This window comes from Schistocerca americana, chromosome 2 (genome assembly GCF_021461395.2).
Source record: "Schistocerca americana isolate TAMUIC-IGC-003095 chromosome 2, iqSchAmer2.1, whole genome shotgun sequence".
Lineage (NCBI taxonomy): Eukaryota > Metazoa > Arthropoda > Insecta > Orthoptera > Acrididae > Schistocerca > Schistocerca americana.
In genome coordinates this window covers 445,753,509-445,779,787 of record NC_060120.1, presented here as the reverse complement: position 1 = coordinate 445,779,787, position 26,279 = coordinate 445,753,509, and the positions used below count along the sequence as shown (strand labels likewise).

Below are 26,279 nucleotides of genomic sequence, written 5' to 3'. Positions count from 1 at the left end.
GAATCTCACATACCTAACCTTAAAGTTCTTATATCTACAAAGACATTTTTAGGAGTCCAAGTCCATACACTATTGTTAAACACCTCATAAACATTCGGCATCTTACCATGGAGCCCCCCCCCCCCCCCCCCCCCCCCCCCCCCCCTCTGTAATGGAAAGTCAGGATCTGTTAAGTGTCTGAATATAGGCTTAATGGCCTCCACTACTGCTTCAGATACTGAATGTTTATGTTTGAATTCATCTAGTTTGCATGCTGCCTCTGCTTTTCTATACTTGCACTAGTATCTGGTAAAGATGGGCACAAGTTATATAAGGCATTCGTATCTGTGGACAGCCTGTGAAAGTATGTTCCCACATTGCCGTTTTGATGTATTCTAAATCATGTTTTATCTAATAGCTTTGTCACAATATTCTTGAAATTCAGTAACATCTTAAGAGAAAGCCTTACAGCATATTTTATACTTTTTCTGTTGATAATTCGTGTCACTAAGTTTCCTTTTTAAGCTGATGAAATTAGGCTCCCATCCTTTTCTTTACACAACCTACACATTCAAATCCATAACTTTTGTTCTTTGGGGATCCACAGTGCAAAATATGTTTTTTTAACGACACGATTATTATGAACATCAGACAGCTATATTACTCTGTAAATTGTTTTCATTTTATAAAGCATTCATGATGAGCCCATTTTGGCATATTGCCATCACCAGGTGCTCTGTAAATACATAAGTAAGCAATGGACTTCACATAATGGTCTGTAACTATGATCAGAAAAGTTATAATACACCTTTAGGTGTTTTCACCTTAAGTGTAATATCATTGTTGTCATGTCGTGTCGAGTCTTTCTAGAATTATTACTTTCTCCATAGACGAACACATGAGATGTATATTTCGTTTTAGTCGGTTTACGTATATGCTATTTCTCTGACAGCTTGGATGACAGCGGACCAGATATATTACATGTTTATGTAGTTACCATCATTAACAAGTGATCTCTGGACATTCAATTGTTTTTTATTATTTTTATAGCTTTGGTTCTAATTATGTTTTTGTTTGGAATTTGTTTCAGTTTAATTTGAGATTTTTATTTTAAATTTTTTATAATAATTTTGTTATTGTCTGTGATTTATGTTGGTGTTAAGTCTCTGTTTTATACTCCTCACATTGTTATCACTGTGACTATAAATATGTGTTATTTAGGTTCTCTGACTTATTACTTCACCAGTTTTTTTATTATAATGTGAATAAAGCTTTCCATGTACATTTTGTGCTTTACATTGGTTTGTTCGTTCAGTAAATCTGTAGGGCTGCTGTACGCATGCGAATATCTCACCGTTTCCTCAAGGATGTTCATGAATGTTCCTTTCTGCATAATATGGAGGATTTCCAGTGCTTCATTCATAGGTTTTACATTACGTTTTTCTGTTTGTAGATGGTGAAAAAATGTGGCTGGGTTGTTTTCAGTATGACCCCCAAATTGTAATGCAGTTGTACTACAATAAAACACAATCAGAAAGGCACAAAATACGTAGCACAAATTATCTAGGAAACATCTCTAACAAAAATAACAAAGTAGTCAACAAAACTGATATCATCTTCGCATATCAAAACACACATAGCCTGAAACACAAAATCCACAAAGGAAGCTCGAAAATTCCCATACAAAACAATCCCGGTATTACAAAATTTCATGCACTTGCCACAAATTCTACCTAGGACAAACCGGTAGAAACTTCAAAATTACATAGAAAGAGCACACCAGAGAAACTGAAAATAACCCAGTCACATCTTTTCAGCACATACAAACAGAAAAAAACAAAGTAAAACTTATGAACAAAGCACTAGAAATCCTCCATATTATGCAGAAAGACTTATCCATGAACATCCTTGAGGAAATAGTGATATATTCACATGCATACAGCAACCCTACAGATTTACTGAATGACTAAATCTATCTACAGCACAAGAAGTACATAGAAAACTTTAGTCACATTATAAATCAAGAAAACTGATAGAGCATTAAATCAGAGAAAATAAATAACACATTTCTATAGTAACAGCAATTACAACATGAAGAGTATAAAAGAAAGACTTAACACCAACATAAATTATAGACAATAACAAAATTATTATGAGAAACAAAAAATTTAAAATAAAAGTCTCAAATAAAACTAAAATTCCTGGCAAAAAATCATAATTAGGACCAAACATATAAAAATAATGAATAACAATTTCTGCACATCACTTATTTATAATGGTAACTACGTAAACCTGTAATATCGCTGATCCACTATCACTCAAGCTGTCAGAAAAATAGCATACAAGTAATAATTCTAGAAAAGACATGACACGACAACACGATATTACATGTAAGGTAAAAGACCTAACAATGTGTTATAACTTTTCTGATCATAGTTAAAGACCATTATAATAAGGCCATTGCTTACTTATGTGTTTACAGGGCACCTGATGCTGGAAGATTTATATTCTCCGTTTCCCAGATATTTTATGTATTTAACTCCTTGCTCTGATTGTGAGCAACAAAAAATTGCCATAGCTGCTGCTACCTACCTACTACTTGACTCTTCACAGTTCTTTGTAAATGAGGAGCTATGGGAGCACTTTTCTTTTCATTATCACCTATTAAGTAGCATCCTTGGCAATATTTACAGATAACTTCCAAGTCCAACACCTTACAAGTATCCACAATTGTTGCAGTAGCAGATCCAGTTTTGGAAGTGTGACCTCTTTTTGCCATGACCGATCAAATGCTAAACTAATATCTGTTACCATAAAATGAGGTGAATCTGATACAAAAATGGCAGTTTTTTCTTTTTATTTCGTCCATTTACTATTGTGATATCGGAATAAAAATTCAGTACGTCAATTTCACAATCTTGATAATCATATATTCATTTACTACATTATTTTTAGTTTATAATTGCAGTGATTATTTTTTAAGTTAATTGTTGACCGGTTTCACCTCCTCAGTTGGGGAGAATCTGATCACCATTGTGTTTTGTATGCAGGAACAGAATCAGACTTCCAGTGGAGGGAATCCTATCATTATTTTGATTTAAAAAAAATATATTGCTGTATTTGCAACTAAATTTAACAATTTCTAGATCAAACAAATTTTTACAAGCACAAAAACTTGAGATTTTTGCTATAAAAACACTTGCATTCACAGAATTTGACAAACAAATATTAATTTCTAGTTACTTTGTGTCATAATCAATATGAAAAATATTTACTCAGTGTCATAATCCATCCCTTCAAAAATAAATTTACCTAGCCTTCTATGTTCTGGAACAACTTTTTTCTCAGGTGCATTGTCAATTTCTGGAAAGACAAAATAAACATTACCATCAAGAACTTACTTTCTCAGAAATGTCATTTCACAGGTGTCATTAGGGAGGCTTTCCATTTTAACAATAAACCTGAAATTTTTTTTAGGAGATTTTACTATGGTGAAATCATTTTCTTTAAATTCATGCCAATCTTTATCTTTATCCTTGTCCATTTCTTCATTTCCGTTTGATTCGTACTGTTCTAGATCACTGTTAGATGTTCTGGATATGGACTCCCTGCTTGCAGCCCCATCAGTATCATTTTCATCGAAGTTGCTGATAACAATTCCTTTTCCTGGAGTTAATGCTAAATGCTTTGCTTGGCATGGCTTTCCTTTTGTTTCATTAGAGTGAACCTGTTTCAACTGCATTTTTAAGGCTGCTGCCCAAGAAACTTCTGATGAGTTGGTGCCATGTGCACTGTTACCGGTTGCTTCTGGAATATATGAAATGACTTTATTGGGACAGAAAGGAAAAATTCCTGCTTTTCTGAACCCAGATATTACATTGGATTTGGATGTGATAGCTTTGTTTTCAAAGGTAGTTTTCAACAACGTAAGAAATTCGAAGTTTGGCACCACTCCTCTATTACTCCTTTTCCAATCATCTAGCACCTTTCACCAAGCAAGTTTTAAAGTGACTGACACAAATGAGTATAATTAGGTGGTAGAAGCACAAATTTAATGTCCTGCTCCTGGCAGAGTTTAATCACGTTATACGACAGATGACTTGAGAGATTATCACCTATAATCACTTTAGGTCCCTCTAATTGCTGGGCATGTAGCAAGACAATTTCAGCAAACCATGATTCAAACATTGTTAGGTCAAACCAACCACTCTGATTCCTATTATAACCCACACCACTCATGCCCCTTCAGTCCTAGTATTGTGGTGTTTTGCCCTAAAAACTGTGTATGGTGGGAGGACTGAGGCGTTGGCAGCTGCTGCTATCATCATATCGATACTTGACTTAGAACTATCCGAATTCTTTCGGAATGTCTTGTGCTTCGCTTCGCTGTTACTTTCACTTGTCCAGGATCATCAAAAAATTTTGTCTCATCATAGTTTATAATGTTGGACGGAGAGACACCACTAAAGGTCACTTCAAGGTTTTAAAATGATCACTGTTTCTCGGGTAACTGCTGCCTTTGCCCTCTTCACATTTTCACTCACTCTAACCGTTAGTTTTTTATTTTTTTTTTTTCAGAAAAGATTTTAACCACTCATGTCCAGGTTGATTGACACAAATTTTTTTTTTTTTCCAATCCTCCCTTCTTGATTGAGATATGCCTGCACAATGTCCCTAACATCATTATTTCTCAAAGGAAACCCCTATTTTGCACAACACAATAATCCTTCACCCAGGCTTTTTCCTCACTATTAGTTAACACCGGTTGGCCACCTATTTTGTATTTGTACCTTTCATTGAGTTTGTCATTTAATGTGGTATCTGGAACTGTATATTGCTCTGAAGCTTTCCGGGTGCTTAATTTTCCCAATTTGATAGCTTTCACCACATTTGCAAGATATTCTGGTTTGTAATTAGATTTCCGTGTTGGTCCCAGAACCTTTTGGTATCCTCGCATTATCGGATTCACCCTACAAAAATGCAGTTTTGTAATTAAGCCTGCATAGAGACTAAGCAGTATTAGCAATGAACAAAAAAACCAAACTGTTTTCACTTAAGACATTTATATGCAAGCAATGATATTGCAACTTACCAGTTACACTTTGGAAGTAACATGTGCCAAGAGAAGTTTTCACACTTGTGTTGACTACACGAGTGTAGCACAAGAGTCACACACCTACTGACAATACGATTTGCTGGTTGCATGCACTCCAACACGCCATTGTTCTTGATAGATTTGTCAAGAATTCATGACAACGATCAGCTGCAAAGTAATTGTTAAAATGCTAAGTTCAGTTATCCAAACATGGAAAAACTGGTAAATGATCGGATTGACACCACGTTATCTGATTCACCATTCTCACTGACTGCTTTTACAGCTGCAGTTTTCATGCATTCTGTTGCAACAGAGTCTATGCAGTTGCCGATAATTTCAGTATATTTCTCATATTGTGTGGGTGGATTTGGTAAATGCAGAAGAGCACAATGAGTCTACCACCACTACCACCTTTCCCAAAACTGGGTGGAGTGTCAGCAGTCTTCTCATTATTTTGCACTATTTGAATACAATACAATTGGTATAGTTCTACAGTTCTTGTTTACTTTGTTCTGACGTCTCTTAAAGATACCTTTTGGTTAAGTCGCTTTAAATGAGCGCATCAGCATACGACAGTTTCACTATAAGCACAGGAAGCTACCATATATTGAAATATTTATTTTGTTTCCAAAGGTTTACAAATATATGAGCAAATAATGTTTAATAATCAGGGCAGCTAATCTGTGGTAAACAGAGCCTTCTAGAGCCTGTAGTTTCCGAGATTTGCATACAAGTCTGAAAGGATGTCGAGATTAATGCGGATATCATGATGTGTCAAGTAAAGGTTAAAAGACTATTAACGATTCATTTACATGGGTTTTAACAAAAGCTATGCACCAATTTGCTCAGGAAAGTCGAAATATATATATCCTTAAAACCCCCCCCCCCCCCCCCCCCCACACACACACCCCAATTTTTTTGGAAAAAATTGAGGTCTTTTAAAGCCAAAATATGTCTTTAAAACTAGAAAAATGAAAATGATTATACTCTCATTAGTACTAAATAATTGCATTTATTTTGTTAAGACCTATCAGAGTTGCTTTATAGCAATTAAGAAGCTAGACACCATATATCACATCGTCTATGTGAATGTACTATTGCCAAATGGTTTTTCTTAAAGGTCATTTTTTGCTGGAAATGTGCATGGGATGAAAACATTTAAGAAACACTATTGTTCTCCTAGTATGCAAGAAATTGCACTGTGGCATCCATGTGTGCGGATTTTGGTTCATCCTGTATATTTCAATGTCTTTATGCTAGCTTTGTTTGAAAAAAAACAAACAATGAAAGGCTGTGAGAAGATGCAATAATGATTGTCAAGAATACTGTTGTGCTTTACTGTAATAATAAAATAAAGGAAATATAAAATCACTGCGACTGAGCTTGTAAGTAATGTAATGTAAATGCTCTGTTCAAAGAGAAATCTTAGTGATAGTTGACACAGTCTATTACCATTGTACATGTCAATATTAGTATAAAATAAGTCAAAAGTCTACTTATTTGCCAGACAATCAATGAAATGTGAAACAAGAAGATTTATTGGACAAAAGGATATTAGAGAATTCACTGTTTCCATTTCAGAAGTATTAAATAATTCCTATTCCTGAAACTGAAATTATTTGAAAGCCATCACAGCAAAAATATTAAATATATTGATTGAAAATATTATCAGCAATACAGAATACTTTTGAGTCCCTGAATGAAAGTAATCTCTCGCTTGATAACTACATGCTTTTGTCATAGATGTGCAAATATTTAGTCATTAAACTGTATCCTGTCTTCTTCTTAGAATCATTAGAAGAACCTCCAATTAATGAGCAAAATAGGTGACGACCAAAAGAAACATAATATTACTATAATTTATTTCACATCACTAAAATAAAAAAAAAAAAATTAGATCCAGACTCTTGAAACGTCTGACACAGAAGATCCATAAAAACAAAACCACAAGGAACACCACACTGAGTAGAACTAGTACAGCATGATGATACTCAGTGCAGAATAAAAATAAGAAACAAACAAAATAAAACATTGAGGGAAGATCAAAAGAGTTTTTAGCAGACACAGGGGAAATTATTCTGCCTATAAGCATTCTGTTTGCTGCACAGTTTCAGAATTCACTGATGAATAAGCAGATGCTGTTATCCCAGGTTCTGTATCAGCAGCTACACACACACACACACACACACACACACACACACACACACTAAATAATTTACTGAAAAGTGTGTTTCTGAACTGCAATACTGACTAAAACGAACATATAAGGGAAATGGAAATTAATAATAATCTTGGTTCAATAGAGAAAAACTATTAAAACTATCAAACAAAATGGAGCGTGAAATAAAACATTTGTTTGAAGGTTTAAAAATGGATTTAAAAGGTCATAAATTGGCACAAATGTGTTTATTAGAGGAAAAAAAAAATGAATTTACAACTTTTCCTTGTCAAACAGGATATCAATATTAAATGATGATCTAATGAACAACAACACTACCTTTGCAAAGGCTAATCTAATAACAATGTAAACCCAAAAGAAAGAATCTTGAATCTAGCACAGATGTTAAGTCAGATTTAAATAAGAAACTACATTAATGTTCTTCAATTTGAGCGATAAAACAGAAATCAGCAGAAAAGAGCATGAATCTCAAACTGTCAATCGAGGCACAGAGTAAAATAATTTGTGAACTAAAAAGTTAGGTAAAAACATACCACAAATTGGTGGGAAGAATTTTGAATTTTCTTGAGATTTTAACCCAAGAGTACTGTTAGCATGACAACATTTGTAACAGCATTGCTGGATGCATTACTCATCTCTGAGAAATGTATAAGCAGTAAGTAAATTTTAGCTAAACTTTTTGCTGTAGGAGACACATGTAATGACACATCATATGAACCCTTGAATTTATGAAAAGGAAATGTTGAGTCACAGACAGTCATATCAAAATGACTGCTAAACAAGTACCGTATTTACTCGAATCTAAGCCGCACTTTTTTTCCGGTTTTTGTAATCCAAAAAACCGCCTGCAGCTTAGAATTGAGTGCAAAGCAAGTGGAAGTTCTGAAAAATGTTGGTGGGTGCCGCCACAACTAACTTCTGCCATCGAATATATGTAGCGCTACACGGCATGCTTTGTAGGCACAAAGATAAATACTGGCGCCAAATCCTCTGCGTCAGTAAATAAATTTCAAAAAAGGTGGAAGACGAAGTTTTTTTCTCCGCCCCGAGTTTCGACCACTGCATTTTCATACATTATCCAACGAAGTAAATACAAATTCCGTGTCGTTCATCTTCGGATGTAGCAGCATTTTAATGTACTACGAAAATCCGACTGGCAAGACTGTTTGGGATGTTTGTCAATATGGCCAACTCTACTCCTCAATATGGCCAACTCTACGTTCTGAATTTTTTCCTACCTGTGAGAAGAGATGGTTGCTAATAGGAACTTTTATGAATTGTGAATCACATGCATTATTTTCTTCACCATAAGAATAATACGAATATAAACATTTTGTCATGTATTGTTTCATGTTTGCTGCTATCTCATTTAAATCCTGTCTGCCTGATAAACTACGAAACTAGAGTGAGACAACAGCAAACACGGAAGAATATACATATCATGTTATGTTTATATTCGTATTATTCTTATGCCTAATAGTGATACAGTCAGAAATGAAGCACAGCAATTGACTAGATTTTTAAATCTAAGATGACTCTAATTTCTGTGCAGAATGTAATGTACTAAAGAGGCACCTACAAAGATTTTCAAACGGAGAAAAATTTTCGCTAAACTCTCGTTCAGAACATCATCTATCACATGGAGTCTATTATTTGGTTCTTGTTGATCATTATCAAAGAAAGCAGCAATGTAAGTAACGACAAATAGCAGTCTTCTTCTTCTTCTTCTTCTTCTTTTTTTAAAAAAAAGCGGCGGTAGTGCGCACAAAAGCAAGCCGTGCCGCGAGCGGCAACAGGCCGTAAACACGCACTATCAGAATGTGACAAACAATGCACGACACAGTACAGTAATGCATTTTCAGCTTAGAGTGACGTAAACACCTATAACAAAGAAAACGGCGCTTATCAGATCAAAGAAAAATAAGCAATCAATTCAAACCAGACAAAGCATGTGAAAAAGGAAGGGTACCCATATAAATAAGGACGGAGCGCCTGACTCATAGCAATGGTTACCTGGTAAAGCTTAACTGCTAAGCTTACAACTCCAACCAAACTACTGTAGCTGTATCGTCATTCATTCGACCTAAATTGTCTGTCTATTACAATGGACCAACTTTGTTTCGGCCTAAAACTTTTCTCTCCCTTGAATTTCGACTCTCAAATTTCAGGTGCGGCTTAGATTTGAGAATTTTTTTTCCCTTGATTTCGAGCCTCATTTTTCAGGTGCGGCTTAGATTCGAGTAAATACGGTAAGCTTTCGGCCAAAAGGCTGCCTTCTTAAACACACACACACACACACACACACACACACACACACACACACACACACACACACACATATATTCATGCAAGTACAACTCACACACACAACCCCTTCCACTGGCCACAGAGGTCGGACTGTGAACAACAGCGCATGATGGGAGAAGCAATCTGGGTGGTGGGGGTAAGGAGGAGGCTGGGATGGGGAGGGGGAGGGATAGCAGGATAGGGATGGGAGGACAGTAAAGCATTGCTTGTGGAAGCATCATTTTCAATTGAAATACTGAGTGGGTTGTACTGCAGTCTTTGTAGATAACAAGTCACCATTTCAATTGCACGCTGTCACAAAGAAATATTTTGAATGGACTATGTGTCTAAGAAGTGTTATTGCCAACAAGATCCAATGCTTCTTCAATTTGCAGTGTGAACTGGATGAGACTAATCTTATTGTAACACTGTTGAATTTACATTTGTATAGCCAGGTTAACAACAATTGTCCACCACTTGCTTCTCTAACAAATGTATATGTTAAAACTCAAACAAATATGTTCAGAAAGATAAGGTTATGAAATAACAAAGTTAGCTTTATCAAGTTAAATGAGAACTAACTATATTTGTATGATCCATCAGAACATTGCTTAGAATCAAGTTTCTATAGAAGTATGAAAAACTCTGGGGATAGTTCGAAGTACATCAGCTGTGGTCTTTCAGCAAAATGCACTAACCTTGGCATCAGTAACTGCTGCACTCTCAAGTGCATTACTGCCAGGTTTACAACTAATTGTAGTGTCTGTATACTGCTCCCCTGACAGCAATACTGATGTCATCACAGAGATACTAGATACAACAATCTCCCATTTGCAAAAATAAAACATAAAATTTTAATCTTTGGAGATACTAGCATTGACATTAGGGTCATAATGACAAAGCACTTATACTTGCTTAATGTCCTTAGGTCACACAATATGTTTTGTGCACATAAAAAGCCAACAAGACAGATTGTGAATGGATATGGTTAAAACTACTGACAAAAAAAATCCCACAGAGCAAGGAGAACAACCCCAGTACTCCTACTAATTAACCAAAGCAAGGTATTTGACTCTGTAAGTCATTGTATTCCAAAATAGAAATTGAATTGCTATGGCATTTGAGATACAGAACTCACCCTTACAGAAGCAAATCTTTGACAACAGGCAGCAGAAGTACACTTTAACAGTATGAGCTCTGGATTCCTAGATGTTTCCAGAGGCGTGCCTCAAATTTCCGTACTGATCTTACTGTTTATTGTCTATATTAATGACGTATCTAGGATCCTGTAAATCTATTCTGTATGCTTACGATAACACGTACATTGCAATAAAACTGAAAATATCATTTTTAATTTATGCAATACAAACAATAATTGTATGTCATTTAAACTTCTTAGTGTACACTTGATTCCAAATTAACTCCATACAGATTCAATATGCACTTAATTATCAAAAGTCGTGTACCTGTCACGTAAACTCAAGAGTATGTGTGAGTGAAAATTTGATTCTCAGCTCCTATCATGCATTTTTTTCATAGTCACATAACATACCGTATACAGCTTTGGAGCAGCTACACTGAGGCAAAACAGTTTTTATGTGATAGAAAAAGGCTATCAGATGGGTAGTGAGTATTTTCAAAAGCAACGTATCTTGTAAGCCACTTGTCAAGAAACTGAGTGTCACAACAGTCCCATCATTATTCATACTTGGCTAGTACACACAGTGGAAAGCTAGAGAACTATAGATTAAGGCAATCATTTCATTGTCACACTACAGGACAGAAAGAAAATGTTTACAAACTCCTTAAAGACTAAGCAAGACTCTCAATAGCTATACATTCCTTAGAGTAAAACTATGCCATAGAGGTAATTTTTCCATTATGCAAAATAAGACCTAAAATTTTAACTTACACTCATAGAATGTCTGTATGCAAATCTACATGACTTATAGTTTTCCTTATTATCATATGTACCATTATGTGTTATTCAATTTCTACAAACTATTAACATCAATGGCATGCAAAATCACTGAAAATAAAATAAATACTTTTTTAATTAAAGTCCCTTACATATCAAACATTCTTGCTGTCAGCAGTTGAGTGTGACTAGGCAACTGGTTGCTTATTATTTCATTACATACAACTATAGTTGCTGAGGATGGATAAAATACTAAGAATGCAGATGTAAATTTTGTGTAAAAGACAGGCACAATAGGCAAGTGGGGAATCACATTTTTTCATTACATGCAATAATTATTCTTACTGTCAGATAAAATAACATTTACTCACCACCAACCATTTTCTTTGGAGGTAATTTAGGTATCAGACGGTATGGGAAACGGTTGAGAAGTAATTCATGCAAGGCAACAAAATCGTTGTATCTCCGTCGCACCAATGAACCGAATCTCTGAAATACATGCCATTTTGAGCTTCTGTTGATAAGGTGGTTTACAATTTGCCAAAAGTAAAACATACAGAAACCAAGACATTCCAAAATATTTCTGTACTGTGTTCCACAACCTGAATCAACTCAACAAATGATATTATGTATCATTATAAAACTTCCTGTTTAAATTATTCTTTATCGTGAAAACGATTTTGGTCAGAGCACATTATCAAGCACAGCTTGGATTAAGACACAACACAATGTAAAAAAACATAATATTTACAAACATGGTTAGCCATGCCTAATATTGTATTTTTGACAGTGTGTTGTTACTCTTCCATCTCGGGGATAAGAAGTTAAGAAACTTAGAGCCACTACTCCTAACCTGAAGTTTCCATTTCACATAAAAGTACTTAATAACATACAGAAGTAAAGGTGTTAGATAAATTTAGAAAAATCTCAATAACTTTGTATCCTTTATCCAGTCCATTTAGCAGTTCATGGAAGAAAGCAGTTACTGACATTTATTGTGGATCAACCTTCCTTGAACGCACTGTGAGAGTTACTTTTTACACACTGGTTGTATCTCAGTGATTTCTAAAAGGTAGGGAAAAGTCCCGTAGCGAACTGAACTATTTACTATATGTGTGGGTGGTTCTATTAATTACTTTTTGCATTCTTTCAGTAATCTAGATGTTTCATCCCAGCCACTAAATTTTATTTTAAGCTTTGAGATGATTTTCAGAATGTCACGTTCTGTTATAGTTCTTAGGAAAAACGAATCACTAATTTTATCTGAGTTTATTGCTAGTGTTGATTCATCAATTACTTATTGCTATTTGGTGTCACTGAACAACACAAATAAGTCTCTCACATTTTCTTTTAATTTGCAAAGTCCAATTTCTTTAGTGTTTTATCAATGGACATGCCTGATTTAACTTTTTTTAAATATTTAATAGAAGCGGCCCCAGTCTTTATTAATACCATCTGATTTGTATCCCTGCTGCCAATCAGATTGTGAGTGAGTGAGTGAGTGTGTGTGTGTGTGTGTGTGTGTGTGTGTGTAAACTAATTATGGTCTTTTTTTAAGTGAGTAAGTCATTATGCAGAACTATTCTGTGATGCGTGCTAATCTCTATCGATAGGACTCCTGGGTCGGAAAGAAAAGTTTTCAATAGTTCTCACAACAAATTCTTCCTTGTTTATATTCATTCAACATGGTTAACACAAACCTGTGAGTGATGTGTTATTTTGGTTTGTGATGAGTTGATGTGGCAACTGTTATAGGATCATAACTGTCAGAATACCTAAGACACTTTGAATTATAGTGTAAGGAGTTTAAGTTCATATCTCCTCCTATTACATACTGTTTTTTGTTTCTTGAGAGTTTATACCAAAGTTCTTCTACACAAGAGACGAATTCATCTACATTATTCTAAGGTGTTCTATACAGGCCAACTATTAGTAAACTGTTTTTGCCTAGCTGTAATTTTACTGTTGCTGATTCAAAGGTCACTATCACAGTGAGTTCATCAACTGACCAGTGATCAAAATGTGTGTGAAGCTAGACAGTGCTTAAATTTTGAATAAAATCATCAGCAATGCCCCCCCCCCCCCCCCCCCCCCCCATGAACAATGAACCTTGCCGTTGGTGGGGAGGCTGGCGTGCCTCAGCGATACAGATAGCTGTACTGTACGTGTAACCACAACAGAGGGATATCTGTTGAGAGGCCAGACAAATATGTAGTTCCTCATGAGTGGCAGCAGCCTTTGCAGTAGTTGAAGGGGCAACAGTCTGGATGGTTGGCTGATACAGCACTGTAACATCAACCAAAACGGCCTTGCTGTCCTGGTACTGCAAACGGCTGAAAGCAAGGGGAAACTATAGAAGTAATTTTTTCCGAGGCCATGCTGTAAGGTTAAATGATGATGGCATCCTCTTGGGTAAATACAGAGGTAAAATAGTCCCCCATTTGGACCTCCGGGCAGGGACTACTCAGGATGATGATGTTATAAGGAGAAACAAAACTGGCGTTCTATGTATCGGAGCTTGGAATGTTGGATCCCTTAATCGGGCAGGCAGGTTAGAAAACTTAAAAAGGGAAATGGATAGGTCAAAGTTAGGTATAGTGGGAATTAGTGAACTTCGGTGGCAGGCGGAATAGGACTCCTGACCAGGTGAATACAGGGTTATAAATACAAAATCAAATAGGGGTAATGCAGGAGTAGGTTAAAATAAATAAATAAATAAATAAATAAAAAAATAGGAGCACGGGTAAGCTACTATGAACAGCATTGTGAAAGCATTATTGTAGCCAAGGATAGACACAAAGCCCACGCCTACCACAGTAGTATAAGTTTATATGCCAACTAGCTCCGCAGATGAAGAGGTTGAAAAAATGTATGATGCGACAAAAGAAATTATTCACATAGTGATGGGACACGAAAATTTAATAGTGATGGGGGATTGAAATTCGACTGTAGGAGAAGGAAAAGTAGTAGGTGAGTATTGAATGGGGGTAAGGAATGAATGAGGAAGATGCCTGGTAGAATTTTGCACAGAGCATAACTTAATCATGGCTAACACTTGGTTTAAGAATCATGAAAGAAGGTTGTATGCGGGAAGAGGCCTGGAGACACTGGAAGGTTTCAGACAGATTACATAATGGTAAGACAGGGATTTAGGAACCAGGTTTTAAATTGTAAGACATTTCCAGGGGCAGATGTGGATTCTGACCACAATTTACTGGTTGTGAACTGTAGATTAAAACTGAAGAAACTGCAAAAAGGTGGGAATTTAAGGAGATGGAACTTGGATAAACTGAAAGAACCAGAGGTTGTACACAGTTTCAGGGAGAGCATAAGGGAACAATTGACAGGAATGGGGGGAAGAAATACAGTAGAAGAAGAATGGGTAGCTTTGAGGAATGAAATAGTGAAGGCAGCAGAGGATCAAGTAGGTAAAAAGAAGAGGGCTAGTAGAAATTCTTGGGTAACAGAAGAGAAACTGAATTTAATTGACGAAAGGAGAAAATACAAAAATGCAGTAAATAAAGCAGGCAAAAAGGAATACAAACGGCTCAAAAATGAGATTGACAGGAAGTGAAAAATGGCTATGCAGGGATGGCTGAGGACAAATGTAAGGATGTAGAGGCATACATCACTAGGAGTAAGATGGATAATGGCTACAGGAAAATTAGAGAGACCTCTGGAGCCAAGAGAACAACCTTTATTAATATCAAGAGCTCAGATGGAAAACCAGTTCCAAGCAAAGAAGGGAAAGCAGAAAGATGGCCGGAGTACATAGAGGGTCTCTACAAAGGCGATGTACTTGAGGGCAATATTATGGAAATGGAAGAGGATGAAGACAAAATGGGAGATATCATATTGTGTGAAGAATCTGATAGAGCACTGAAAGACCTAAGTTGAGAGGGGGCCCTGGTAGTAGACAACATTCCATGAGAACTACTGACAACCTTGAGAGAGCCAGCCATGACAAAATCTACCATCTGGTGAGCAAGATGTATGAGAGAGACGAAATACCCTCAGACTTCAAGAATAATGTAATAATTACAATCCCAAAGAAAGCATGTGTTGACAGGTGTGAAAATCACCGAACTTCAGTTTAATAAGTCATGGCTGCAAAATACTAACTCGAATTCTTTATAGACAAATGGAAAAACTGGTAGAAGCCTACCTTGGGGAAGATCAGTTTGGATTCCATAGTAATGTTGGAACACATGAGACAATACTGACCCTACAACTTATCTTAGAAGATAGGTTAAGAAAAGGCAAACCTACATTTCTAGCATTTGTAGACTTAGAGAAAGTCTTTGACAATGTTGACTGGAATACTCTCTTTCCAATTCTAAAGGTGGCAGAGACCAAATACAAGAAGCAAAATACTATTTACAATTTGTACAGATACCAGACGGCATTTATAAGAGTCGAGGGGCATGAAAGGGAAGGAGCGTTTGGGAAGGGAATGAGACAGGGTTGTAACCTATCCCCAATGTTATTCAAACTATATATTGAGCAAGCAGTAAAGGAGAAAAAAAAGGAAAATTTGGTGTAGGAATTAAAATTCATGGAGAAGAAACAAGAACTTTGAGGTTTGCCAATGTCATTGTAATTCTGGCAGACACAGCGAAGGGCCTGGAAGAGCAGTTGAATAGAATGGACAGGTATCTTGAAAGGAGGATATAAGATGAACATCAACAAAAACAAGATGAGGATAATGAAATGTAGTTGAATTAAATCAGGTGATGCTGAGGGAATTAGATTAGGAAATGAGACACTTAAAGTAGTAGATGAGTTTTGCTATTTGGGCAGCAAAGTAATAGATGATGGTCGAAGAAGAGGGGATATAAAATGTAGACTGGCTATGGCAAGGAAAGCATTTCTAAAGAAGAGAAATTTGTTAACATCGAGTATAAATCTGTGTGTCAGGAAATCCTTTCTGAAAGTATTTGTATGGAGTATAGCCATGTATGGAAGTGAAACATGGACAATAAATAGTTTAGACAAGAAGAGAATAGAAGCTTTCAAAACGTCGTGCTACAGAAGAATGCTGAAGATTACATGGGTAGTTCACGTAACTAATGAGGTGGTACTGAATAGAATTGGGGAGAAGAGGAATTTGTGGCATAACTTGACCAGGAGAAGGGACTGGTTGGTAGGACACATTCTGAGGCATCAAGGGATCACCAATTTAGTATTGGAGGGAAGCAAGGAGGGTAAAAATCATAGAGGAGACCAAGGGATGAATACACTAAGCAGATTCAGAAGGATGCAGGTTGCAGTAGTTACTCTAAGATGATTAAGCTTGCACAGGATAGAGTAGCATGGATAGCTGCATCAAACCATTCTCAGGACTGAAGACCAAGGCAACATCAGCAATGACTAGTGAAGACTTCCAGCATAAGATGTCACCCTCATTCAGCCAAAGACCTTTTCAAACAGGTGGAGGATCAGACAGAGGTTCAGACCACTCTCTTATCCTTGGGGTGGGAAACTGCCTCTGAAAGGGGGGTGAATCAACAATTATTGATGGCATGAGGATGCAGAAGGCAATGGAATCCAATGCATTAAAGACAAAGAGGTGTGACCACTGGACACATAGTCTGGAATATTGACAAAAGATTCTGGATTAGTAGCCCCCGTTCTTATCTCTGGAATGGGACTGCCAAGGGTGAGGTAACCCTGAGAAAAAATGGAGTAACTAGTGTAAGGGTAACATTCTATGAGTAGGAGGTATGGAACGTCAAATGTTTGAATGTGGTAGGGAATCTAGAAAAGCTGAAAAGGGAAATGCAATGGCTCAAACTAGTACAGATGGGGTCAGTGAGGTGAAACGGAAATAAGAAAAGGATTAAGGGTCAGACGAATATAGGGTAATACCAACAGCAGTGGAAAATGGTATAACAGGAGCAGCACCATTATGAATAAGATGGAAGGGCAGAGCAGGAGTTCACACAAACAGTTCAGTGATAGGGTTGTTCCCATTAGAATTGGAAGCAAACCAATGCAGACTACAATATATCAGGTATACATGACGATATTTAACGGGTAATTCAGTATGCAAAAAGGGACGAAAATCTAATAATCGTGGGGGACTGGAATGTGATTGTAGAAGAAGGAGGAGAAGAAGGGGTTAAGCAGGAATACAGACTTGATAGTGTGAATGAGTACAAAGACTAATTGAATTCTACAATAAATTTCAGCTAGTAATAGTGAATTCTCTGTTCGGACATCACTAACGGAGGAGGTATACATGAAAAACACCCAGAAGAAGGGAAAATTACAACTGAATTACATCACTGTCAGAGAGAGATTCTGAAATCAGACACTGGGTTGTAAGGTGTACCCGGGAGCAGATAAAGACTCAGACCACAATTTAGTAATGATTAACAGTAGGCTGAAGTTCAATAGACTAGTCAGCTAGGATCCATGTGTCAAGTGGGATTTGGAACCACCAAAGAATGAAGAGAGACATGAGAAGTTCTCTCAATGCGATAATTAACATCTCAGTAGGCAGATCATTTGAAGAGGAATGGACTTGTCTAAAAAGTGCAATCACAGAAGTTGAGCAGAAAAACTTAGGTACAAAGAAGGTAACAGTGAAGAAACCATAGTTAACAGCAGAAATACTTCAGCTGATTGTCAAAAGATCGAAGTACAAAAATGTGCAGGAAACTCCGGAATATAGAAATACAAGTCACTTCGGAACAAAATAAATAGGAAGTGCAAGGAAGATAAAGTGAAAATGTTGGTTGGTTTAAAAGAGGGTGGGGGGAGGGGCCAATCTGCTAGAACATTGGTCCTTCGTTCCGATTAAAATAATTCCACAAGGGTGGGAGTTAAATAATCGAGACATACAAAACACAGATGGAAGAAAAGAGAAAAACCACAAGAATGACAGAAGGGCAACAAACACCAAAATGGAGAAAATAGGACAAAAAAACCACAGAGACATGCAAGAAACATGCAGAAGAGATCAAAACAAGAGAGCAGATTACCATGGCTGGCTGACCATGAGAATAAAAAGGAGAAGCCAGTCACTCTGCAACACATTAAAACCCCCAGACGCAAAAACTTAGATCAAATGATAAAACCCACCTTCAAAAATAAAACTTAAAACTAAATCTGCTGTCGAGGCATTGTCGCCAAACACTGAAGGTAGGGTGCTGGGAACGTTAAAAGTCTGCTGCCTAGCAGCTGAAAGTGGGCACTCCAGCAAGAGGTGGACGCGTCATTTATGAGCCACAGTGACACTGACGTGGGTCCTTGCAACAGTGTAGAAAACCGTGCGTTAGCCACGTATGGCCAATGTGGAGCAGACAGATGACAACTGATTCCCTGACAGAGGACCGCATGGGAGACTTCCACACATTCGTAGTCTCTTTAATGATACACAGTTTGTTGTGCGTACTGTTATGCCATTCCACCTCCCTGCGGCATAAGACAGAATGCAGGTCAGTTTCGGAGATGTTCACATCCAGAAGCGGTTTCCGCGTAGCCAGTTTGGCCAACCTTTCAGCTAGTTCGGTATCTGGGATTCCGGAGTGTCCTGGGGTCCACACAAACACCACTGAATGACCAGACCATTCCAGGGTGTAGATGGACTCCTGGATGGATGCTACCAAAGAATGGCGAGGGTAGCACTGGTCGATAGCTTGTAGGCTGCTCCAGAAGTCAGTAGACAGGAAAAATGTCTTGCCAGGGCATGAGATGTGCTCAAGAGCACGAGACACAGACGTCAGCTCTGCAGCCATCTGACAAGGAGTGCTGTTCAATATGTTCTCCATGAACATACGCAAAGCCTACGTGACCATCAGCCATCAAGATATCGGTGTAAACCACTTCATGGCCTCGGTATAATTCGAGAATCGAGAGGAAGTGATAGCGGACAGCCACATGTCCATGAAGTCCTTAGTGTTATGCAAAATGTCCAGAAGAATCTGCAGCCCAGGTGTACACCATTGAGGCGTAAGTGAATGGACGTCGAGGAGAGGTGGTAGCAGGAAGGACTTCAGTTCATACAGATGGGCCTGGATGCAAAACGCAATAGTAAGCCCTGACCTGGGCTGGAGATGTGGGAGATGAACTGCCATGGTTGGGAAAAGGAGACGGTAATTTGGATGTGCAGGAGAACTACGAACATGTGCAATGTAACTGGCCAGCAGTTGAGCACACCTAACCTCCAATGGAGGGACTCTGGCCTCGACCAGGACACTGGTCACCGGACTCTTTCTAAAAGCTCCTGTCACTAATCGAACCCCGCAGAGGTGCACAGGGTCGAGTGAATGCAACGCTGAGGGCACTGCCGAACTATAAAGTGTTTGCATCGGTAGATAACACGCCACTGATGTGCATGCTATGGACAACTGTTTGGGTCTGGTACCAAGAAGACGTCTGATCTCAGTCCAGACTTGGGAAGGTGACATATGGCACCCAATGGTCTACGCGTACCTCTTCCAACACTCCTGTTTCCATTGTTTTATAAGCTGGCAAAAGCGGGCTCGAAGCCGCTTAAAGGATATTAGGTGCTCTAGGGAAGGGTGCCACTTATGTCACTGTAGAGATCGCCGACACACTTTTATTGCCTCAGCAACTTCCGGCGACCACCAAGGGACTGTCTGTTGCTGGGGGCACCCTAAAGGACGAGGGACTGCATTTTCCGCCACAGAAACGATTGTTGTAGTGACCTTCTGGACGACAACATCAATGGCACCATGTGGGGAAGATTCAGCAGTGACAGCAGAGGCGAAGGCTTCCCAGTCTGCCTTGTTAAAAGCCCATCTTAGCAAGCATCTGTGGGCATGACGCTGGGGGAGTGACAGGAAGATGGGGTAGTGGTTACTACCACACAGGTCATCAAGTGCTCTCCACTGGATACATGGGAGAAAGCCAGGACTGCAAACTGAGAGATCAATGGCCGAATATGTGCCATGTGCCACAGTGAAATGTGTGGGGGCACCTATATTTAAGAGGCAGAGGTCGATGTCGAGTTGTGACAGTAGAGGTCGATGTCGAGTTGTGACAGTAAATTTTTGACCTCCCTGCCTCGGCCAGTAAGCATGGCGCCACCCCAGAAGGGGTTATATGCGTTAATATCTTGCAAAAGTAGGAAAGGTTTAGGGAGTTGATCAATCAGTGTAGCCAATACATTCAAGGGTACTGCTCCATCTGGAGGAAGATATACATTGCAGACAGTTACTTTCTGCGTCATCCTTATCCTGACAGCTACAACTTCAAGTGGGGTTTGAAGGAGCACAGGTTCACTACATACTGAGCTCAGGACATAGACACTAACTCCACCTGACAATATTATGGTTGCTATGGTTCCTGTAATATCCCTTATAGCCGCGGAGGTCAGGGGCCTGTATTGCTGGGAACCAGGTTTCATGGAGGGCAATGCAGAAAGCAGGTGTAAAGTGAAACAGTTGGAGAGTTACGTTATCATGAGACTGGGAAGGCATGAAACACTCAATGAGGCAGTCTACGTCTCAGGGTCACCTACGGCCACCAGATGAGTATCTGTGTGATCGATATCCATTGTGTCTAGGTCCTCAGCAGACGCCAGAATCTCCATCTCATCCTCAGAAACAGAGCTTGTAGGCAGTGGTGGTGTGGATGCCACCTCAGCGCCTTGGCTCTTGGGGTTCGTTTTCTTTTTAGCTTTCTCTTGCTGCTCCTTAGGTTTGTCTGGCTGGGAGGGCTTCAGTGATTGAGGCTCAGCGAATGAGGAGGACCGTGAAACCCTATGACCAGCTACCTGTAGTTACTTCAGCCACTGGCGGGTGTCAGCTTTGACACTGGTAGGAAACTGGGAAGGGAGTGACCGAAGCCATCCCTTACTGGTGAGAGATGCTGAAGAAGACTTACGCTTCTCCATCTGAGAAGTGGGGACTGACGTCCCCGATGGTTGGGGGGTTGTTGCTCCTGAAGTATGTTGTGCAGGAGCAACATCGAGGGAAGTTCAGATGGGTGCTTTAAACGAAGTGTAAATTACTGGTTTCATAGATTATGCTCTTCAATTTGACCTATATTTTTCTATTTGTTTCATTTGAGAAAGTTAGACCAGCCTCCAATGCAAATAACAGCTTCATTACATGCTACATCATTTGTACCTGTTAACACTAATGACAAAATCACTGCCTTGTACCATTTTACTTTCTAAATCTACATCTACTACGATGTTTTTTGTTCTTGGTCCTACCATCACCACACTGAAAACTAGGATATTATTGTTTACGCTTTGTAGAATATTAGCTAACTCACTTCCATGGCTATCAGAAAACAAAATTAGGTTAACTTCATTGTGGTTTCCCAGTGTAGTTGTCGATCTCTTAATGCTGTTCACAGGGTGTTAACTGACAGTACTCTGATTCCACATGACTTTTTGCAACTGGATATTGATTGCTACTGTATTCTTCACTGACAGACTAGTTTGTTTTTCTATCCATATGCTGCTGACAAAGTTTGGCGTCGTCCTTGCAATTGTTACTACTTGTCATTGACAGTACACTGTACCGGTTTTTATCCACAAACATTGTTTTATTTGCTAAGTGAAATCTTTTTAGCACTTTTTCATGCCTCATAATTATTCTAATTCTCATTCTGTGATTTTCTTGTTTTATCATTTGGTACATGAGAATTTCTGCAGCTCAGAATGTTCATTTCTTAGTTTTGAAATAGCACACCTTACTGTTAGAAAATCCACAGTTACAGTAAATCCTCATTAACAAGAATCCCAAGGGACTGAAAAATCAGGAGTGTGTGTGAAAAAACATTGTGTTAACCAGGGAATCAAAATTCTATTTTTGGAATACACTTTTTTCTATACATCAACCACTTCTAGTAGCAATACATATTATAAATGTGTGTGTGTGTGTGTGTGTGTGTGTGTGTGTGTGTGTGTGTGTGCCACATTTCCTCCTCAACTACAGAACCAATCTCAATCAAACTTGGTACAAATATCCCCTATTGTCAGGCAACAATCGCTGAGGGGGAGAAGAACCATCAACCTATGACGTCACTAACAAAAAGACGTGTGAAAAATTAACGTATCTTGCACGGCATTAAAATGTGTTATTTCTATGCTACTAACTGTATTCGCAACATATTTCATGGACAGTGTCTGCATATGCTGCTAAATGCATCTGCAAAAGTATATCATGGTACCACCCACAATTCAGGAGACATGCAATCGAACACTGAGATGCATGATGAATTGCTGCATCATGAATGATGTTTAAATTTATTAATCTTTGCTACTACACCTGTCTGCAGAATATTTCTCTGACAGTATCCACATATGCCGCTAAACAAATATATCACCATACGACAAACAGTTCAAGAGATGATGATGTCACAAACACTGAGATATGCAAAAAGAAATCATCCATTAAGTTTTAAAACTTTATCCTTTACTATAAGACACTCCTACACTTGAGTTAACTTAAGGGAATCCCCGACCCCTGGCAGCAATTTTTGACAGCTTTCAACTCTGAAGAGCAAATAGCTGTAGGTGAAAATGGTAACCCTCTACAGAGCTGTGAAGAGGCATTGCCATAAAGATGTTTACAAAATCACATTCTAAACAGACGAAGCAGCTGCACGCAGTGTAAAGAAACTTTCCAGCATCATGTTCATTAATCTGGGTACATAGAAATGAAATTTTTTGATACTTCACTACAAACACGATTCATTTTTGTTTTCATTTCTAATATAAAATTGGCAAAATGAATACCCAGACAGTGCTGAGTTTGTCAGCTAGTGTGGATATACAGTGTGGAGAAAATTTGTGTTACGAAATTTTAACCCTGGATAGCTGATGCCAGTAGGAACCAAAATTACTTATGTGATGTAGGTTGACAACACACCATTTTCAAACTACAGAAACTTGGTGCCACACACTCCAATTGGCCTTGGGATTGCCCTGTTGCTGTTTGTTGGTTGACGGGCAGTGATATGGTGGTTGTTTCACAAATACAAATGTCCCTCACCCCGTCACTGCCCCAACATGATACTCACACACGTGTCAAATAGGTCTTGCTGTTTGTCTCCACCTCACGTCAGAGGTATTCATACATAAGCTTCGCTACAAAGCACACACGTCACCTGTGATTTAGTCATTCAGTAAGCATGGCGGCACAGTATTCGTTTGAAGAACAACGAGATATGGTTTTTGTTTATGGGCTAGTCAACTGTAACACACATGGAGCTCTACAATTGTATGAGGAACGGTACCCAGCAAGACGCCACCCACATCCCAAATGTTTACAGCCATTCACCGGCAACTTGGCAAAACAGGCTCATTAGTGGGATATTGCGGTGATGCTGGAAGACATCTAACATGATGGGATGCTGCATTTGAAGAGACTGTTGTTGAGCACTTCGAGGAAGCACCTATGACAAACACTGGACTGGTTGGACACGAATTGGGGATCACTCTGCAGTTAGTCTGGGAGGTTTTGAAGGATGATGGCCAGAATCTATTAGTTTCCACCCTGTCCAACTTCTAAATCCTGTGGCAGACTATGAACACAGGTTACAGTTTTGTCGGTGGTTTCTACGACATGTTGCACGAGATCCAGACTTCCCCACCATTGTGTTGTTTATCGATGAGTGCACCTTCCATCGGGGATGGCCTTTCCAACACTCGGGAAAATGTTCATTACCAGGCAAGGGGAAATCCTAGCACCATGTATGTCCATTTTCGCTCAACATTTGGGCAGGCATTGTGGGTGACCATCTGATTGGGCCGATCTGGCTACCTCCTCATCTTTCCGGGGCAAATTACATTCACTTTTTGCAAGAAGCTCTACCTGGCCTGCTGGAAGATGTTCCCTGGACATATGGCTACGCATGTGGTTTCAGCATGATGGGGTGCCCACACATAACATTCATGCTTTGTGTGGATCTTTAAATGAACTCTTCAATGACCGGGTAATTGGCAGAGGTGCTCCTAGGACATGGCCCCCAAGATCATCAGACTTTTTCCTGTGGGGATTCTTCAAGGTTCTATTTCACCCAACCAGACATGAAACACCTCGAAATTAAGAGGAATTAATGGGTCACGTTCAACATGCCCCCAATCACATCAGGGCAATGTCAGGAATCTTTGAAAGAGTTCGACAAAACACTGTTCGGCGTCACCAAGCTTTTGTAGCATCAGAGGGTCCAGAATGAAAGGCTGGTGCTCTACCACCGAGCATGCGGGCCGCTTTGGATACACCACAATCTCCAGCAGGCAAAGCATTTGTGGTTATGCATTGTCCAGAGCATCCGACAACAGTGCCAATCAGAGCAGATGGTGCCAAGTTTCAGTAGTTTAAAAGTTATGCATTGTCGACCTACACAAAATTAGTAATTTTGGTTCCTACTGGCATCAGCTAGCCAGGGTTAAAGTTTCATAACAATTTTTCTGTATGTGTACTACAGTATATTATGAATATCATCATAGGAAACACTAAATTACCAACTATTACACACTTGTTTGGAAGATTAAAAAAAAAAGTTTGTACCATTATGAATTACAATAATCCTATTTATAATGTCAGTTTGCAATAACAACACAGAAAATAAATATGAGAAAAAGATGATTTGCATTAATTACTGCATTGCAACTAAAAAGAAAAGTACTCACAGATCATTATCTGGTGCCTGAATCCTGTATATTGCACCTTCGCAGAAGGGGATTAAATTGCCTGGCAACTTCACAGCCAACTGTACTCGTGGCTTTCGTAAAACCAGTGGTCATTTAGGATATTGCAGTAAAACTTTCTCAAGTGTCCACAGCATGTAATACTTCCTGGTGGGAGGCACAATGTTATGATAATGTCTGTGCATCACATTCCACTGGAATCATCATTGGTGTTAAACTCCTTCAAAGCAACTCCAAGGTTCCCAAGATCTTGTAGAATATTCCATTTGTCGGATGAAGTGGTTTCCTCACCACCATCTAATTCATCAACAGGATTACCGTCAGTTTCTCAGGATGCGGCAATAGCTTTTACGCATCAAGTACATTCCTAGTTGGCACTTCCACCTCCTTTTCAGCAGATCTCACAAGTCACTTGTGATTAATCCTATTTATAATTGCAGTAATGTCTTTATCCAAATGCTGAAGATTGATTTGTTGTATTTGGGGGAAGGAGGGAAGTGAACCTTTACATTGGTTAAGTTAAGATTGTATGTTACGGATTGTACTCCTATCCAGTGTGAGAAGAAAACGGTTATTCTGAGCCATCACTGAGCAGTTAAAACCAAGAAAGAATTTATGGAGAGATGAGCTCTTGATCCAAGTAATCTTATGATGAGAGTAGATGCAAGTGAAAGTATCGACGTTACATTCTTTAAACGATGTGGTTTCTTGAGCTTACTGATCACTCAAGATCAGTGTTTATCACTGCACATCTGAATTACATACAAATACAATCATTAAATGTTGTTCACTGTGAGGGTACAACTTGGGAAAAGATTGTAAACTGTCTAGTTTTGTTAATATTATATACATCACATGAGGCATTACTTTTCTCTCACTTTGTACAATTCATGCAACCAGTTGTTTGCTCGTTCTTCCTCAGCTTTATTTACTTCACCACAAATCACTAATGATGAAACTTTTGGAACTGGTGCATCCAACCAGCTGAACAACTGAAATCTGTAAAAAAATTTTGTCATTCCGTTTGCTTTTAACTAAATTATATGTGGGCATACAGTTAAACCATTCTAGAAACAAAGTTTCAACATCTTTGTACTTGGCACTGCAAAATTGCTTGTATTTGTATTCAATGCAGCAGTATTAAGAACTTTTCCCGATCTCAAGTACTGTGGATAATGTAGAT

The 26,279-nt window shown here is 38.5% G+C and overlaps 1 protein-coding gene across 2 annotated transcripts in view; it reads right to left on the bottom strand.

Annotated features, from left to right (window-relative positions):
* LOC124595913 (sorting nexin-8-like) overlaps positions 1 to 26,279 on the bottom strand; it is a 108,111-nt gene that overhangs the window by 53,210 nt on the left and 28,622 nt on the right. For both annotated transcript variants that reach the window (XM_047134824.1, XM_047134825.1), the window contains exon 6: positions 11,829 to 11,946. In XM_047134824.1, the coding sequence (XP_046990780.1) occupies positions 11,829 to 11,946 (118 nt within the window). The remainder of the gene's footprint in view (positions 1 to 11,828; positions 11,947 to 26,279) is intronic.